Raw genomic sequence first — 19989 nt, 5'->3', positions numbered from 1 at the left:
CTTTGTATCAATTCATCTTATCTTCTTTGAAACAACACAACGCGACAAGCTGCATTGTGTCAAAGAGCGGCAAAATGTAGACATCTAAAATTGTCCTGTCTAATTATTTATTTAATTATTTAAGCCTAAATCTTCTATTAATTAAATAAATCTTTATTTATTTAATTAATTTATTTATCCTCTTCTAATCTTTTTCCTCATTTAAATAAATACTTTTATCCTTTTCCTAAGTTAAATAAATACTTTTATTTATTTAATTGATCCCACTTCCTCTATTAATTAAATAAATCTTTATTTATTTAATTAATTCATTAATCTTTTCTACCCATGACACATGTCATTCATCTTTTAATTCCTACACTACCTACCCTCTCATTATTTTCTTATTTCTTCTGCCTACCTTTTAATCCTAGCCGACCATTTATCTTTTACACCTCTTAACCTTATCCTCCCATTTCCTACAGTGTCTTCTATATAAGAGGATGCTTCTCTCATTATCAATCCTCCCAAGCGTTTTTATCAATCTTATGCAATCAAGCCTTTTTGCGATCAAGCTATCAACCACATTTCCGTTCTTTGTTGAGCTCTTGTGCACACATAAAATCTGAGAGCAATCATATCAAGCAAGATCAATGGAGATAGGAAGAATGGAGATAGGAAGAATGAAGATTCAAATCCTAGTGGACATGTGATGGTATAATCTTTTTGATTTTGTTGATTTGCATTGTCTTAGATAATCTTCATATGTTATGGTGGATCTTTGTTGTTGTTAGGCTAGGGTTTTGTGGTTGAATCTATTTTAGTGTTTCAATATTATTGTTTCCATTATTCACTTTTCACCATACACAGTAGTCTAACCAATCAATCTGCTGTAAGCCACGATCAAAAAGTAAGCAACTTGAGACTATTTCAACATTGGTGTCAGTAACACTTCATTGTTGTAATTGTGTTGTTGCTCTTAAAGTTTTTTGTTATGGATAATTGATTATAATGACAGGCTACTCTCACGATTGAGGTTTCATCCACAGAGACACAAGCAGCCTTCACTTTACAATTCCTGGAAAAACCAATAAAGTGGCCTTCACTTTGAATTTCAAAATAAATTGATACAAGTGCTGTTTGCTTTACATTTGAAAATAATTGAAATGCTAGTGTCATGGTAGCAGATCAGATGCTTGTGATGCTTGACTCTGAAAATGTAGCCATGACTGAAAAACAGATGCCATTAAACAGGTGTTATATTGAACTACCATCAAATGATAAATACTACTACATTATCCTGTAGACTACTGAGATAAATGTAACAAATCATACACCAACCTATAGCTGCATTTGAAATCTAGTGATTATGAATATCGTGAAGAACTCTTTCTGATGTTATACATATTAAATTTCTTGCATCAGTGATTCGGACAAACTCTAATCATATCATTTATCTGTATCTTTATGTTAAATTTCCTAGACTGGTTTTGAGAACTATTTATCGACATTAACATTGTGGTATGCTTGGTTTCTACTCAAATATTAGGGGTTTTTCTTTTTTAATGTTATAATTGCAGGCTATTTCGGCCATTGGAATATCCTTGAGATGCCAGGGCACCCCTGGGGCATACCTAAAGTGGGGGACACCTCTCATTTTTTAGTTTTTTGGGGGATGATCTAGGTAGATTTAATCATCATCATATTAAAAAAATTATCTCTGTTAACATTAATTGTAGCCATGAGTGAAGATATCACTGGTCCTGGTATATCAACAATTCTATAAATGCCAAATTTAACCTGCAATATTTTAATAATATTTTTAATGGGATGAATTGGATAAGCAGCCACAACAACTCTTGCATAGGAATGGGCTTCTTGTTTCAACTGAAGTCATATCTCGAAGTTACTCTCAAAGGCATACTCTTATAAAGAATCCACAAAAAGGATCCAGTTTTTTACAGTGGTATGCTCTTAGCCATCTTCTCCTGTTCTTATAAAAAATGCCACTTATCAATATCTTTTGTCACTCCATTTATTTTAATGCTCTTTATACATCTTTTTTTAAAACAATCAGAGTTCACATTCCGGTTCCATTTTCCTCCTAATTACAGTAAAGCATGAAAAGTCAGATATTGATATTCAAGTAGGAAGATTGTTTATATAAGTCCTTTAATGAAGATGTAAAAAGGAGAGATTAAATATTTTCTTCACCCATGATATATGCTTGAAACTAGTAGCAAGTAAATTGGTAGAGCCAAAATATTGGACATTAAAGGTTTCCTTGTCCTTCAAATATTCATTTCACAAGGTATTAATTTTTTGGATTAAAAAAAGGAATTTCAAGTCATCTGGATATAAACATGGACAAAGATACAACGGTTTTTTGAAAACCACAGGATGTAATACAACATGGATGCATCCATTCAAATAGGTGTGCATGTATGTATGCACATACATGATACATTTTCATATGTGAATATACTATATATGGCTATCTGCATACATATACACAGGCAAATCGATGCACACACACATACACACAAACAAAGAAACAAATGTATGTTTGTACAGAAGGTTAAAAATTTTAAAATACAATATTGAAATTCTGATAGTGTGTAAATAACAGTAAGAGATTTTAATTCTACCTCAAATCCTTCTAATACTTTAAAGATTATTTAAAATCAAAGTAATTGTGCAGATGAAAAGGGATTAGGAAAAGAATTTACAAGGGGTCTACAGTTGTTTAACTTATTTTAATTGACCACCGATCTGTTTGTCAACATTTTACATTTGTCTTACATTCATGGGGAGTTTAGTTGCCTCTTTTGGGAGCTTCTAAACACATGGTAGGAGGCATTTTTGTTTGCATGAGCCAGCCTTGCCAGCTTGTGGCTGCTTTGAATTGGTAGGATGTGAAGTTTGTTACCTCTTTGAGATGTAAGACCTCTTCATATCACCTGCTTTCCTAAGGTTCACATATCACTGTAAGAAAGTGGTTGAAATTCTTAAACAAAATTGCCTATTGCCATCGACATTTTATCAATCATTAAAAGAGTGAGTACTTTGGGATGGCTCTGGTCTGTCCTCTCAAATGACTTGTAGCACCAAACAAGAAAACACCTTCAGGAATAGTTTTCCAACTGAAATTTACTAATCACCAGGCTAATATAAAATATTCAATCTAAGCTTATGGCTCATATTCTATCAAAATTTAGTTTGGTTTTATCTAGAAAAGTACTCGTTTTATTAAATATTGGGCATAATATCTGTAAGCTAAAAAACCATTCTGTAATTCTCATATATTTAGAAGCATCCAGATTCCTTACAATTTAAACCAAAACAAATTCAGTATTCCATGCATAATCTTGCAGGATATTATGCCTTACTCCAAGCATAAACACTTCATTTAAAGTCCAAGTTCTTGCTTCTTTTCTTGGCAGAAATCAAAATAAACCATATCTCAGTTTAGTAAGAACTTGTTTTATTGCTTCTTATTAGGTTTCCCTAAAATGTGCACACATAAACATCGTAAATCACATTTACAAGATTATCTAGACTGCTCTCTGTATTGTCACTGAGTTTATATGATGTTCATGTGCATGACAGATATGGTTTATATATATAATGTTCTATATGTAATATGCATCTTATGGTTGAATCAGGTCCTCCAGTGACTTGGAAAATCATTGCAGTTTTGAGATCATGGAAGAGGCTATGAAAAGTCAAATGGAGGTATAGCTAAGTCAGGCTAAGGGTAATCACGAGTTTAAGATATATCAGAGTCGTGTCTTATCACAATTTTGCTTATTTTTCCATCATTTAGTATTCGAGTCACTTCCTTTATTTTGATACCATTTCCTTGAATAATATATCTATGCATATTTATATACAGAAGCACATCTATTTTGAGTACATTTTGATTTTACCTAATTCATTTTCTCCATTAGTTTTCTTTTTTATCGGATTTTTTTTCCTTTATTATTTGATTTGTTTTTTTGTAATTCATTTCTTACATTATTTAATGTTCACCTAAGTCATTTCTTTCATTAGTTAACCTTCTTTAAATCTGTTTCGTTCCATGTCATTTTAATTTGAGTAAATTTTGCAGCTTATTTGCAAACATGTCCGTGTTGGAGCAAAGGTGCAGCATCTATTTTCTTGTTTGATTGGTGAACTGAGAAGTGAGACAAGTGAAGTAAGGCATTGTCTTGCAAATGTCAATGTGATAGAGGACACATAATTTCATATAATTATCTGCAATTATTTCTTCACAGCTGTACTGTGATTCTCAATTCTGTTGCTTTCCCTGTAGTTTGCCCTTTTGTCATTGCTTCATCAAAATGCAGCAGACTGTGGACACCCAATTGAAGCTGCAGAGATTTTTAAGAAGCAGATTGGTAGGTTGATCATGTTCTTTTGTGCAGGTGTTTGTATTTCATGATATGATGCAAATATCTATAATTCTGTCCTTCAGTAATGGCCTTGTATTCCCAATTAGTCAAGTAGTGTTATGTGAAGCTTGTTATGGAATTGTAGGTTTAAAAAAATAATAGCTTTACTGAATTTAGAATTGGGAGTTACTATGATAACGTTTATCCTATATATGATGGTATAGTTGAGTTCATCTCTTCGGTTCTTATTTCCTGTTCTTTTTTATTTTGTTTTGTTATGTCTTTAATTAGTTGAAGGCGCCTTTGTACTCCCTTTGTTTCATTGTTATGTTGGACAGGTGTGATGACCTTGTTTGGATGTTTGAGGTGAATAATATTTTGTTTTGTTTTTAATTTCTCTTTAATCTTACAATGTGACTTAATATCTTAATAACAAAACAAAAGAAAATACATTCCATCTTCTACCAAAAAGCATGATCTATATTAATTGGCATTGGAGTTGTATGGAAAGCTTCATTCTATGAAGGACAGAAAAGCTAGCATAGAAGCCTTTGCCTCAAGGGAAAAACAATCTACAACCTTTTGAAAAGTAAACCTTTGCTTTTATGATAAGTTACTACATCTCTTGTTTCCAAAGGGAAACCTATAGCAGACAATCTTATTGTTGCCTTGAATCCGTGCAACAATCTTTGATCACAACTAGGTTTCTCCCAAAATAGGACCTCCCGTGTGAAGGGTGTTTTAAACAAAGTTCCATCATGTTTCTTGATGTGGGGACCTGTTGTGACCTTTTCACACATTGCCCCATTGCTAATGGGGACCCCCTCTTTTCCTGCTTTCTGCGTTGTTAGGTTAGGGTTTTGGTTGCTTAGTGGACAATTTTGTGTTTCCCGTGCCCGAGTCTTGAAGTTTTGATCATGCCTAGTGCCGTTTAGGGTTTTTGAGGTTATAGGATCAAGTTGCAAATGTTGGAATTTTAATGATTTTAAATTTTGTCGAAGTGTTGACCTTTTTAAGCGTTAACGTGTTTTTAAACACGCGCATCGGTGATTTTAAAGTGCCAAGGTATTTTCAGACCTTTTAGAGTTGTTTTCTCGCTCCTAGGTATTATTCAAGTTGATTTCGCACTTTATCCCGACAAATTTACTTGTGTTTCGCTCAAATTTTTGGAAAATTTGCCTAAGTCCAGTTGAGTTTTATCAAGTTTTAAGGTTTTCTAGTGATTTTGAATAGATAAAATGTCAAATACCTAAGGGAGATCCATATTCTAAGGGTTAAAAGGTTAAAATTTCATGCTAGAGGTGCTTTTCCCCTCATATTCCTGACTACCCATGGTTTCCCCCACTCAAAATCCACACTACACATGGGTTTCCCCTGAAATCCATACTGGCTATGATTTTTCACCACTGTTTATCCATGCCTGGGTCGATTTTCCCTTGGAAGCAACAAATTTGACTAAGTGTCAGGATTTTGTCGTGACTGCCTTCGTTTTTCCACCGGGAGTGCAGACAAGAGTGCGGATGAAGTTGAAGATGATTCCATGCCTGGATCGATTTTCCACTAGGTATTCGTGACAAGTTAATGCGGCTTTTTGTGCAAACTCTCAGTCCATACACTCCACTGAGAGCAATATGATGAATTTTGAGTCTAGATTTTCATCTAGACAAAGGTCGAAATTCCACCAGGGAGTGTTTTTTGCAAATAAAGTGAATTTGTGTGGATTATTTATCCATGCACATATCGATTTTCCCTTGGCCTATTTTATGTGCATTTTGATGAATTTTAGCGTGGATTTTTATCCATACTAATATCGATTTTCCCTTGTGGGGAAAATTTTGACGTTTTAAGTGTTTTTAATGGGATTTTTTAATCCCTACCTATATCGATTTTCCCCCAGAGGTTCAATTTTGACTTAAATTGAAATATTTAATAAATGAGCCCCATTTTAATTGTTTTTAAATGATGTTTGACGATTATTTAAATTTTAAAAGCAAAATTAAATAACTTGCAATGAGCATTTAATGTTTTTTACCCTTCTAGAAGCAAGTTAGTTTTACCAAACAAGTATATAAGCAAGTGTTTTATCCCACATTGCTTGTGTGGCGAAAGTGAGAGGCAAAAGCAAGTATAAGAGAGGAGTCTCCAACAATATTTTATTATTTAAATCTGCTAGGTGTCTCCATGGAAGGCGATTTTTCTCTCTTATTGGCGAATTTTGGCAAAGTGTTTTGGTGAAGTGTTGGATTGAGGATTCTTTTCTCCATTTTTTCCAGCTTAGCAACCTTTTGGTGGCTGCCATTAATGGCTTAGTGCCACGATTTTTCCAAGTTAGACATCTTTTTGTGAAGATGGCGATTTGTGGTGATTGAAGGCTTTGGCGATTTTCCTTGTCACCACCATTATTGCTGGCTGTCCCAGACCTTTATTGCAGATTGTGTTGCAGATTCGAGCTTGATTGAAGACATTTTCAGATTTTCCAAAATGGCACCATAGCGGGAAATTTTGATTTTGATTTGGCAAATGTTTGTGCCATTGTTTGGGGTGGATTCCTTTCACACTTGGTGGCTGCCATCATTCCTAGCTTGCTGATATGTTGCAGATCTGAGTTTGTTCTCCATTGTTGCAGCTTGTTTGACTTCCATAGCTGGCTGGAAAATCAATTTTCAGACTTACATCTTGTTCCCAACTATTTTGTGCCTTAAGCGATTTTATCCAAGGAGCTGATTGGAGGCATTTTCAATCAATTTTCAGAGTTATCTTCCATTATTGCAGACCTGAAACTCCATTGTAGGGGTGCTGTCCTTAGAGAATAATTTTTTCCAGCCACCTACCTACTTTGCAATTTCACTTGGGAAGCATTTTTGCTTCATTCTGGAGTTTATTTTCGAGTATTTTATCATTCCTAAGGGTGCTGGTACGTTTGAAAACTTCATTTCCAGATTTGTCTTCAGACTAAGTTTTCATTTCCATCCCTACATATATGCTCAAATTTTCTTGTGTTTGCCTTGGAAGGTTGATTCTCATAAATTTATGCATATCTAGATGATTACAACATGTTTTAAAAGTCTAATTTTCAGGTTGTCTTCATATTTTGTTGACCTCCATTGTTTACTGCAGAAGGTGTCCTCAGACATACTTTGTGTGAAAACACGACCTTTCACACGTTTCCTTAGTCATCGTTGATCCGGTATACTCATTTGCACCTTAGTTTGCACAATTTCTAAGTATAAGGAGGTATTAATGAATTTTATAGAGGGTTCCATGCTCTAACATTGTCACATTTTGAATCTAATTGTCAAGATCTACCAAGAGTATGGACTATTTTCTTGACTTAATGCTCTAATTAGCTTAAAATCTTTAGAAAGTCAGGAATTGTATTTATTTTCCTAAGTTCTAACTTCAAGCTTCGTACAGGTGCGAAGTCAAAGTCTGGATTTAAGGAAAGGAAAGAACTGCTGAAGATGTTGGAGACTGGATTCTATCCAGAGCCCAAGATATCATCCAGATGGAAGGAGATTACAGAGACAACATGCATTTCCTAGACCTAAACCAGATGCGACAGCGGATGTTCGGAGTCGGAAATCAGATTCCTTCCCCGGCATATGTGAACATTATGAAGAGTGGTATTTTTCATGCTGCTGGATTTCCACAGTCCATACAATGCAGTGAGCTTATCTTGGTGTGTGCACGATGTTATGATCCTCTCTCGCTAATGATCAAAACTCCTAAGGGCGTTGTCATCGCCTACCTTACTGAGGATGCTATTGCTGAGGTGTTCAGGATTCCACGCGGAACAGATATGAAGGATGCAACCAAGGATGAATATAAAGAGCGGTACACGAAGAAGATGGGTGCTTGCAAGAATATGATAAACAAAGAGTGGATGACTGAGCCTAGGCTTCATCATTTTAAGGCTCCCAAGACACTCATGTGCACAGACTTAAAAAAGGAGTATAGTGACTTAATATTCTTGCTCAACAGAGTGATGGGGATGCCGCAAGGTGCAATATTCGATAGATGGATGTTCTATTTTATCCAGGATTGTCTTAGAGGAACATTGCTAAATTGGTCTAAGATTATAAGTGACAATCTGGACTTTCAACTGAAGAATGTAGAGCGGTCCAAGTCATTCGCCATGACTTCTTACTTGATATACCTGCTTGCACGGTTTGTTTCATACAGAGGGCTGATATGCAAAGGTGAAGTCGGGAATGGGCAAGGACAATTCAAGTCTTGAGTGCTATCCCCAGCTGAGCATGTACAAAATTGACGACTACAAGAGAGTGAATGACGTATTCACAATGTACATCACGTGGATGCTGCAAGGCAGAATCCACAGAAGATTGTCCAAGGAGGCAATAGAGCTAATAGAGAAATATGGATCGTGGTATATTCAGTTTCCCACTTTCACGTACCTTAGGATTCAAGGCGAAACCCACAGAAGATTGTCCAAGGAGGCAACAGAGCTAATAGAGAAATATGGATCGTGGTATATTCAGTTTCCCAGCATGAGAATGAAATGAAGAATGCAATCTTATTGCCTAATTGGTTAGAATTAGAAGAGATTGATCTAAATGTATTGATGAGTGATGTCTTGAGTTTCTCTTGTGCATGGGTAGATATACAGATGAATAAATTAGTTGATATGGGTGTTCCCTTCACTTATGAAAAGATGAAGCCGGAAGAGTCTACTTCCGAAGATGATCAGAGGACTATCAGTGATGTCAGGATTCATGCAGACGAAGAGAGTCAAGCTCCCAAGAGAAGGAAGACCACGTCAGGAGAATTCAAGGCCAGAGGGAAGAATATTGAGGGGGTGAAGAAGAAGAAACAAAAGACTATCATTCCTCCACCTATCACTCGTTCACCACCTCTCAGTGTCTCATCAATTAAGGTGATTGAAGTAACAAAGCAGAATAAGGAGACCCAAAAATGTTCCAACACAGTGATACTACCAGAGAATATTCAGGAGTTACATGCCACAACAACATCTGCACCTCCAAATGAGAATGATGATTAGCCGGGATCCCCTACTGTCTTATTGGAAGTTAGTTTGGGAAATGTGATATACGATTTGACCAGGAATAATCTTGATGATGATGATGATGTTATCTCGGCATTGAGAGGACTTGATCGAGAAATGTGTCTCGATGATGGTATGGAGATGGCCGCTATTCTTGATTGGCTGATGAGAAGTATGGAGAAAAGTAAGAAAATGATAGAGGTGCAGTCTATTGATGACATTGATGATTACCTAGTTAGGAGTACGAAGGAGAAGGAACCCAAGAGAGCGGAGATTTTGTCTCATACAACTAGAGATGAGACAGGAATGCAGATTGCACAGGTTGTTGTTCCTATTGCACGCGTGACAACGGACATTGCTACTCCTATGGATTTCCAAACCACTTCAGTTGCCCTTGGCCGTACGTCAAGAGAGCAAGAGTTTCAGGAGGTTGGTGATAACCTCAAGGCGATCGACGCAATTTTAGACAGAGAGATTGTGGAGAAGGAAAGATACAGAGAAGAGAATATTAGACTTAGAGAGTATATTGCAGGGATAAGGCGTGAAAATCCCACCCTTATTTCTCCTATTGCAGTTGACCATGGAATACATTCACACTATGAGGCAGCAAGAGATACACTCTCGGAGGTGGAAAAGTGGATTGAGAGTACAAGAAAACAGGCAGATGATTTCTTTACTCAGTTTGTCTAGGCATATGATAGGACAACAGTGCTCGTATTTAGAATCCAATATTTGGAGGGAGTTTGGGAAGAATTCTGGCCTATTCAGGAGAAAACTATTCCACGCCTCTAGGCTTTGAAGAAGATTCCTAGTTCCACCTTGGTCAGCGAGAACATTGTGCACAATGGAGATAGATACGATTTCCATGGCCGGTATTGTTCATTGGCGTGAAGAGATCAACTTATGAGAACGCCTAGTTGAGTTGTATGGAGATGGAGGGATTGATTCAAGACATTCAGATGAAGATCCTTGTCTCAATTGAGTAATTATTGTGTGTTGATGTTAGTGATGCTAGTGGTTTACACTTAGCCGAATTAAGAGACAAGGAAATTTATGTATTTTTGCCAATTGGACTCTTTGAAGAAGAGTCAGATAGATGACTTGGTCTCTTTGTTGATTCATGTTCAAAGTTCGCAGAAGCTCATGTCAGATTGGGAGAACACTTTGGACGCTTGCTCAGATTCATTGGACGTGATTGATTTGTAGCAGGATACCTTGCCTAGCATTTCCATGGAGGAGTTAGATTTTGTATTGGCTAGATTTTTGGAGTATGCTAGGAGAGAGAGAGATGCAAGGAGGAATTTTCTAGAAGATTCTCTATTTGATGACTAGGTATCTTTTTATTGGGCCATATGTAGGTGGCACCATTTTTGATGTAAACCCTAATTAGGGCAATTCTAGGGTTTTGTTGGCATGATTGTGGCCGTTGATCTTGTATCAATCTTGGCCATCCATTTTGTAAGAGACTCTATATATACCTTCTTGTCTCTCATTTGTAAGAGAGAGTTTTTGTAGAATTGTTGGTATATGCTGCAGCTATTTGAATCATAATCATTGTTCAATTGTTGGTGATTTTGCTCTTCAAGTGTTGTCTTTGCATTCATGGTTCTCAATTCCTCTAAGTTAGATTAGAATTTATTTTCATGTATGTTAGATTGAATAAAAGATTTGTTGAATATATTTGTGTGGAATCCTTAATCCATACCACTAGCCTCTTGCTGCTGGTAAGTGCGCCTTGTGTGGTCAACTGAAAATTTGAGTAAGCTTAACTTCAATTATTATGCAACCTTTGACAAGCATCAACTTGGATGGTGTCAATGTGTGATGGTAATAGTCTGAAAATCCTTAAGTATACCTTAGACGATTGCACTAAGCTTGTGTCAATACCTGTTTGTGAGACCCAACCTAGTTTGATTCCACTAGATTTGTTCATCATTTCCTACATTCCTAGGCTTAGAATAGATTTCCTGAACCCTATTCCTTTTGCTCCTTTTTTAGTAAGAATTAAGTCTGGAGCTTCATTGATAAATCCTAAGTTGTTAGCACACCTATTTCGCATCTTCATGATCGAAGAAGATAATCCTAACATTTGTGTAAGTCCCCAAGTGAACACAACAATTCACATCGACCATTGAGTTACCCACTCGTCAAGACCTAAAATCTAGAAACCTTGGAATCATTTTAGTTGATCTTATCCTTAGCATTTGAGGTGATTTTGTTCAAGAGAGGGTAAATTACCTTGGTATTTTATTTTGAAATGTTATGTGCATAAAACACACATCAAGAGGACCAAGGGCCTAAGTTCGGGGAGGATGGCGGGGGAGGGGGGGGTGGCAGGGGGCCTGATAATTGCAAAGACTAATATACTTGAATAGTACTAAAATTTGACAAATGAAAATGTCAAACTGGAGATTTCTATTATATCCAAAATATCATAAAGATGTTTACAATGAGTAGCATGATATCAAAATAACAAAATGTAGTGAAGGGAGGCCCATAATCATACCCAAACTCGTCATCACTTGAAATATTGGACTCCACATGGTCAATCTTCGTCAAAGTAATACCAACCGGCCTTGTGCTTGGGATTGTAGCATCCTCATCAATCTGTGTTGGCTCCTTTGCCTCTACATACCATTGTTCTGCTGGACTCTCTTTGTACACAAGAGTCTTGCGGTCAATGAGACACAAAGCACTATTTACAACTGCAAGCTTCTCTTCTCTCCTAGAGGTAAGTCTATTCCTTAAGAGAGTGGATGAAGCTATAGGTACACTAGTTCCTCCCAGCAATTGAAGAACTAGAAACTTGAGATAGCAATCAAATGGCTAGAGTGGTAGTCAAAGATTCCAGTCCATGGCAATTCCACCACAAAATTGATTCTTGTGCCATAGTTGCCATATCCATCTTGGCTGCTTTAGAATAGCGCCTAAGAGTGGAAAATTTGGTCCACTCAGTGTGAATTGTGTTGGCATCCACAAGATCATACATCTTCTCAATGGCCATAATGAACCCTGCCTTCACCTCAACATCCTATATCAGTGTAACTCTACATGGCCTAGTCTTGTACCACTTAGGATTCCATGCATAGGCAGCCATGTGCAAGGGATTGTTGAGCTTCTTCCATCTCCGATGAATTATTGGCTGAATGCGCTCATTGTAGAATGCTAGTGTGTGGTCGTTCTCTCACACAACAACTGTCATCTAGTCAAGAATAGAATCAATGCACTTAGACACCTCTCAAAAGTTAGGTGCATTCACATATCCATATTTGATGAGCTGGACAATTGGAGCAATGATTGCGACTATATATTTTGCATCCCTTTAAAACACATCACCCTTCACTATATCCTTCACCCTCCTCCCCTGCTTCGTCTTGGACTCGGTCCACATATTGCATTTTGCTGTCATAACCATCACTTGCAATGATTCTTGCAACTCAAATATTCTCTCCAAGAGAATGAAATAGGATGCATATCTAGTCTCAATAGGTTTCGAGAACTCCTTAGAAAAGCTTTTGAAGAGTGCATGTGAAGTTGGTGGCTGTGTATAAACATTTGCACATCTCTAGCATCACTAACTATTGTTTTGATACACTCAATACTCCCCATGTCCTTGAGTGCATTATTCATGGCATGCACACAACATGGAGTCCACTTGTAATGTCCCCTTATGGACTATCTTGGTAAGTGGGGACAAATATCTCGATTCCTATTCTTTCTCTATCAAATGGTTGCGATTTAAAATCAAGTAAAGAGTATTACACAAATTATCAATTGCTATTTCGTACCAATTATGTCAGATTGATGTAGAACTGATAGCAAGGTCTGATATACAATTATGAGATATACTATAAATGATTTACTTAATTACTTACTGTAATAAAGGAATGAGGCAGGTCTGATGTATGATATGCCCCAATAGAGACCAAACTGATCCTCATTAAATATCCTATAGAGTTGTATGAGGGCAACCATTGTTTAGAATAGACACACCTTATCATAATCGTATCTCTTTATAATCGACTTAATGTTATAAGCGCAACTTTTCTCAACATTGTATATATTGTGTGTATTAACGTATGTATTAATTATGGTTTCTTGTAAACCGTACGACCTTGTATATTACAGCCGTATAACAAATTATTGGCCTGGTAATCGAGCTTGTCTCTTTGTAATGTCATACGACTTCCTATATCCATTGTTCCACACTCTTTTGCTGGCTACAATAAACTATATCAAATATAATTGTATCTAATATCCCAGATAATTTTTTTTGGTTTTAAGTGCAATAAGAATTACAAACAAACACAAAACCCATTAAGGTTAGAAAATATAATCTAAATGCTTGTTAAAATTGCAACCCTTCCACTTTCTGATCACCAAGTGCCCAATGTAGGAAGGTGAGAGCATACGGTGATAAGGAGTTCGTTAGCTCACTAATCTGCTGGAAATTATAAAAAAAGTACAATACTGGGCGGCAAGCCAGCCCCTTCCGCTTATCCAGCGGGAAAGCAAGGAACTTGGCGGTGAACCAACCAAGAGAACAATACTGCAAAAACAAATCACTCTACCACAATATTTCAGCGGGAGGACTTAATTACAAATTACTCAACTCAACTGCTTTTGCTGCGGGAGGATCATTACAACCAATATCACTCAACTGCTTATGCAGCGGGAGGATTGAATTACAAATTATCAGATAGGCGACAACTGTAATAGCCCAGCAATTTTTTTTTGAATTTTTAAGGCCGACAATAACATCAACAAGAAATTAACCCGTTAAGGTTAGCAAACATAACTGAAACCATACTGGAAAGTAACCCTTCCACTCTCTGATCACCAAGTGCCCAATGTGGGAAGGTGAGAGCATACGGTGTTGAGGGGATCATTAGCTTAAGAAAACTGAAACCATAATGAAATGCTTGGGCGGCAAGCCAACCCCTTCCGCTTATCCGGCAGGAGAACAAGGAAACTTGGCGGTAAACCAGCCAAGTGAGATACACAAAATAAGAATCACTCAACTGCAATATTTCAGCGGGAGAATTGCAATTACATAATAACCTCAACTCAACCGGTTATGCAGCAGGAGGACCATTACACAAGCTATCACTCGATCACTTATTTAGTGGGAGAACTGAAAATTACAAAGTTGCTGAATATTAGGTGGCAAGCCAGCCTCTTCCAGTTATTCAGTGGGATGAGAGTTACAAAATAGAACTGGTTAGTAGTACTACTACCTAACCTTACAATAATAGAGATGAGAGAAGGAGAGTAATGCAGATTTCCACAATAAGAACATAAATTTCTGTTACAACCAATCTGCAGGCTGAAATTACAAATCAGCAGCCTATGGAAATGCCAAAATGCTCATAACTCCCTCATTATACATCCGAATCAATTCAAACCAGTCCCAAACCCACAATATATCACTCACAACAGCAACCAATCAAAACTACAACCTAAACAACCCCTTGTAAAATTTGGCACGCATACCAATGCAAGAGTAGAAACCCACGCCATACCTAGGAATTTCGATTTAGCATAATAAATTCAAAACTAAATCAAACAAGTTGTAAACTCACAAAGTTTATCGCTAATGCTGGGAAGAAAGAAGGAGATGATACCCATAATCGTCCGTCGCTCCAGCAGAGAGATATGAATGAAAAGGTACTTCAGCCACAGGCAAACCAACAAGTCTCCAGAATCACTCCAACACCAAAAATGTCTATGGCAAGCTCTGAGAATGTAGAAGAATACAATGCACAGCTAGGTACTGTATTTCAAGTACGAAATCGGGAAGCACTAGGGAGATGCACTTCGAAGCCTTAGGTTTTGTCGCCAAACCGGCAGCATAACATTACAAATTTTTCAAGATGCTGAAATTGGAGCCCAAGGCTCATATTTATAACTTCTCACCGTCCAAATTCAAATGCAAATTCCACTTCCTTCATTTGCATTACATTCCATCTTCATGTGGACCCAAGTGTAGCGCCAAATACAAGAGTCAAACCCCACGCCCAAGACATGGACCCACGTTAACCACTTTTGGTGAAATTAGAGATGCAATATGAAAATGATACTCCTCCAAATAATTTCGATATCCCTTAATACACAAGAATTTCACCAAACTTAGGAAATAATGGACATTAATTCCAAATTCCATAAATCAGTAGCAATTAATCAAAATAATTTAAATATCAAAGCTTAGGATAAGGAATTAATATTTAAATGCATCACATGACTCCCATACTGATTTTCTGACAAAACTAGGATGAAACTGAGCTAGGAAGACCACTGTACTGCTGCAGAATCAAGACCCTGCCAAAAATAGAATTATGCCACACTGTCACTTACTAAAAATAGTAAGTCGAGAACTAATGTTCCGGAAAGCATGATCTTCGCACCCAGAGACAAAGCATGGAGAGCTCAGTAGGACAGTATCATCAGAATAGCCATTCCCTGACTTACTAAAAATAGTAAGTCTTCGTTAAATCAATGCTGGACCCCTCATTCTTCATTCCACCTAGCCTACGGGTCTCAGGGATAGGCTAATGAACCATTGGAAGGTCATCAATGAGAAGGGGACATTACAGCAACCTAGCCTCTTCTACTTTCTAACGGGATATGAAGATTACAATCCAGAATGGGTTAGTAGTACTACTACTTAACCTTACAATAAAGAGGAAAGTGAGAGTAGAATTATATTGCTGAACATAAGAGATAATGATCATCAAACTAATTCAACACCAAAAACAACAGGCTGGAAATGCATAACCAGCAACCCATAAACTCACTAAATTACTCATATCTGACTCAAATCTCTCTCAATTCACTCCAAATCACTCCCAAACGAATACTAGACAAGAAACAACTAAGACAATCCAAAAGCTAACTACAAAAGCACTTCAAAATACCCTGCATGCATCCCAATGCACTCTCCAAAACCCACGCCTAGCTAGGATATTTCGATTTGCAATAATAAATTCAAAACTCAGAAAAAAGTGCTACAAACTTACAAGATGTATCACCAACAACAAGGAAGATTAAGCCAGTACCCAGAATGATCGGTTGCTCAGGCAGAGAGGTATGATCGAAAACTTGCGTCAGCCACAAGGAAACCAACAACTCCAGAAATCACTCCAAACTCCAAGAACACTTAAATATGCACTGAAAATGTCATAGAATACATCACAGAACTAGGTACTATGTCTCAAGTATGAAACTGGAAACACTAGGGAGTCGCACTCCGAAGCTTCAAGTTCATACGCCAATCCGGCAGCATAACGATGCATTTTTTCAAGATCCCAGAATGAGAGCCCAAGACTCATATTTATTACTCCAAGCTCCCCCAAATTCAAATGCAAATGGCGCCCAAACTCAACTCAAACTCACTTCATTTCCTTTCAAGTCTCCTTCAACATGGCGCCCACTTCCCCTTTCCTAGGCAAGTTCAAACTTTGCCTTATGGTGGCGTTTTTTGCAATATAAAAATCATAAAACACGAGATGTTTTTATCCATCCAATTGCCACAAAAAATACGCCATTTGACTTAGGAAAAACACATGGATATCAATTAATAATTTTCCCCTAAGTCATCCTCAATACATTTAATCAGTAAATGCAATTATTTAAATGTTAAACGTTAGACAAGGAAATAATATTTAATTAGATCACTTATGCCTTGTAAAGACGTAAATTAATCTATAAGACATAATCTACTCTTTATTCATAAATAAACTTATAGGTCAATTAAGAAGTCTATTTCATACATAATATAAAACAAGTTTAATAAATTGATAAAACAATCATAGATATCAAAGAGTTAAATACAATTTTCATATAAAATTGAAGGTACAAATTTCTCATTACGTATCATTATACCCTACTTAGGCTTTCATATTGCCTTGAGTAATATACAATCATAAAGAAGGTGAGATACATCCGTCGATCTCCAATCTGAATCGCTTCCTTTCAGTCCATTGAATGAAGACGAGAAGAAGATTCAGGCGCTTTTTCCGCCCAACCTTGAAGCTTACGCTTCTCCGGAATTCTTGTTCAATCAAGAATACTCGACCCTGCACGAATTGTTTTAACCAAAGAATTCGAAAGACGAGGGAATTTGGTGCGTGCCTAGATGATACAAGCATTTTCATTTTTCTAATTCTTTTAAGAAACAAGCATTATCATGCAAGGATATGGTAGAGAGCATAAGATAAAGAATTCCATCTATTTTTATGGATAATTCAATTCATTACTCGGCCGAGTATAATGCCATGCATAGCAAAAATAAATAGTTGGAAAAAACAACTATTCTCTCTAAGATTCCATATTCGGCAACCGTCCCGGAAGTTAACTTTCTATACACAAGCCTATCCATAGCTTGGTTCCCACAAACAAGAACACATTTAAAGAATACAATCTTTTGACTAATTGATATAACATCTTCCCTATCCCTTTCGTAAATTAAACACTATTTCTTTACTTTCACATAAATGAATACAATCTTTCATAATTTGAAAAAGCAAATATAATTTCATCAACAATATTCGAATAAATACAAAGTAAGAAGAAGGTGTAACACATGTATGTATCTTACATATAAATTGAATAAAATGAGGACACATTCTTTTATTCAATTATCAAAACATTTAAATAGCGTAATCATTAACATGCATTCCATTTCTTATGGTTTATAAATCTAAGATTTATATCGTCTAAGCTCTCTATCTTTCCATGTGTCTTGGTTCATTTACCTCTTTTCTCAAAACATCATATTTAGTTTAATACTAATATGTGACTTTTCATGATTTAAATACTCAACTCACTAATTTTACTAATTATCATAATAACAATCTAACATGATGAAAATTTATAAAGCGCCTATCTATATGGCCTTTTTTTTAATGAGACACCTGGTAACCATCTTTTCTCTTCATGCAAGGATCTAATTTGAAAGTGTAAGTCTTTTCTTATGATATCAAAATAAACTTCACTATTTAATAAGTCGTAATCCTAATATTTCATCTTCTTCACAGTTCAATTTCAGAGTTTCTCTCTCTATCCTCTTAATTTGTTGCTAGAGGATTGGGTGATCTAATTTCTAAGAGTTTCACTAAGTTTTATCAACAAACTTTCATAAAATATATATCATTATTGCATCTATATTTGCATGATCGTAATTTAAACATTTATAAATTGATTCATATTGCGACTCTAACTCTTCCATTAGAATATTTCATAAATCTAAAACTAGATCATTCTTTATCTCTTAAATCTCTTCAACAAAACATACTAGATTTGAGCCTACCTCAAGAAACGTGATCCAGGTCTATTATGATCCTTGATAACTTCAAATTGTCGGCAATACATCCGGATTCCAATGCTTTCCTTCTTGGGGCTCTTCTATCTCACGAGCTCTCTATTCCCAGTTATTATCCTTTCTATATTCTGAGAATTTCTCAAATAATAAAACAACTAACACACGTTCAAGAGCCTAACCCTTAAGATCTACGCTAAATCGGAGATGAGCATCGTTGAACTTTTACGACTCAGTCGTAAACACATCAAAATCTCCACTATTCTATTCTCTCTAATCTCTTGTCGCTCTTCTACATTCTTGCTTTCCTCTATCTTCCTCCCTTCCTTTCTTCTCTCTTTTAGCTTGCTTTCCTCTAACTTCCTATCTTCCTCTCTGTATCGTTTTTCTGCCTCTCTATATTTTTTTTCTGCCTCTCTCTATATGTTTTTCCTACCTCTCTCTATCAAGCCTATGTTGCTATTTATACTAATATCGTGCTAGGTTTTCTGCTATCATTTTGGTTTAGACATTGCCGTGGGTTCGACACCTTAGCTAGATTATTGATAGGTCTCTCACTCCTCTTCCCCACGTCTACTCCTTCCTAGGAGACTCCCCAGTCTATCTACCTCTTATTAAACTATCTTTTCGACACGTTAAGGGTGCTTGGATTCTAACTGTTTTTTCTGCAGCTGAGTCGACCTCCTCTCGCCTTGGATCGTGGAGGAGATTGTTTGATTTTTCAATTATCTCCACGGGAATTGCAGTCTTTCCTACTGCCACCGTGAAATGGGGAGAAGTCTACATTTTTCAAATTGCCATGGCACTACGTGCCAAGTCTCTTTCCTCCCCCAACGGTCGTGATCCACCACGTGGAGGGGTTAACTACAGTTTTGCCAAGTCCACTATCGACTTCTGCATGCAAGTGGTTAGTTACGTGAATAGTTATCTCCCAAGTCTTAGTGGCTGCTACGTGGTAGATTGATTTGAACAATATTTCCCATCGTGGTGTATGCTTTAATAGCTTGGTCAATATTTATTGCAATGTGGTGTAGGTTTTATAAAAAGGGAGGAGGGGTGATTGGTGGTAATACCGACCCCTCCCTTTAAATAAGGAGGGTGGTCGATATTACTATCGACCTCCCTCACATTCACTTTGCATTGATAAACCACCCTTCTCGGTTGTTAGCTTTTAATAGTTTCTGCATTTCCTAAGTCTCAGTGGCTTCCAATATGTCGCTACACTCATCGACTTCTGCTACACCGAGGATAGGGGAGTGTTGTGACCTTTTCACACA

At 36.7% G+C, this 19989-nt stretch overlaps 1 protein-coding gene across 7 annotated transcripts in view; it reads left to right on the top strand.

Moving 5' to 3' along the window:
* The window catches only part of LOC131059381 (protein PHYLLO, chloroplastic), a 342343-nt gene that overhangs the window by 46870 nt on the left and 275484 nt on the right, over positions 1–19989 (top strand). For 6 of the 7 annotated variants that reach the window (XM_057992608.2, XM_057992594.2, XM_057992626.2 and 3 more), the window contains 4 exons: positions 1827–1945; positions 3645–3714; positions 4091–4177; positions 4295–4379. In XM_057992608.2, coding sequence (XP_057848591.2) covers positions 1827–1945; positions 3645–3714; positions 4091–4177; positions 4295–4379 — 361 coding nt within the window. The remainder of the gene's footprint in view (positions 1–1826; positions 1946–3644; positions 3715–4090; positions 4178–4294; positions 4380–19989) is intronic. The other variant, XM_057992601.2, reaches the window with a different exon arrangement.

The sequence above is a fragment of the Cryptomeria japonica genome, chromosome 9 (assembly GCF_030272615.1).
Source record: "Cryptomeria japonica chromosome 9, Sugi_1.0, whole genome shotgun sequence".
Taxonomy (NCBI): domain Eukaryota; kingdom Viridiplantae; phylum Streptophyta; class Pinopsida; order Cupressales; family Cupressaceae; genus Cryptomeria; species Cryptomeria japonica.
This window is presented reverse-complemented; position numbering and strand designations above follow the sequence as displayed.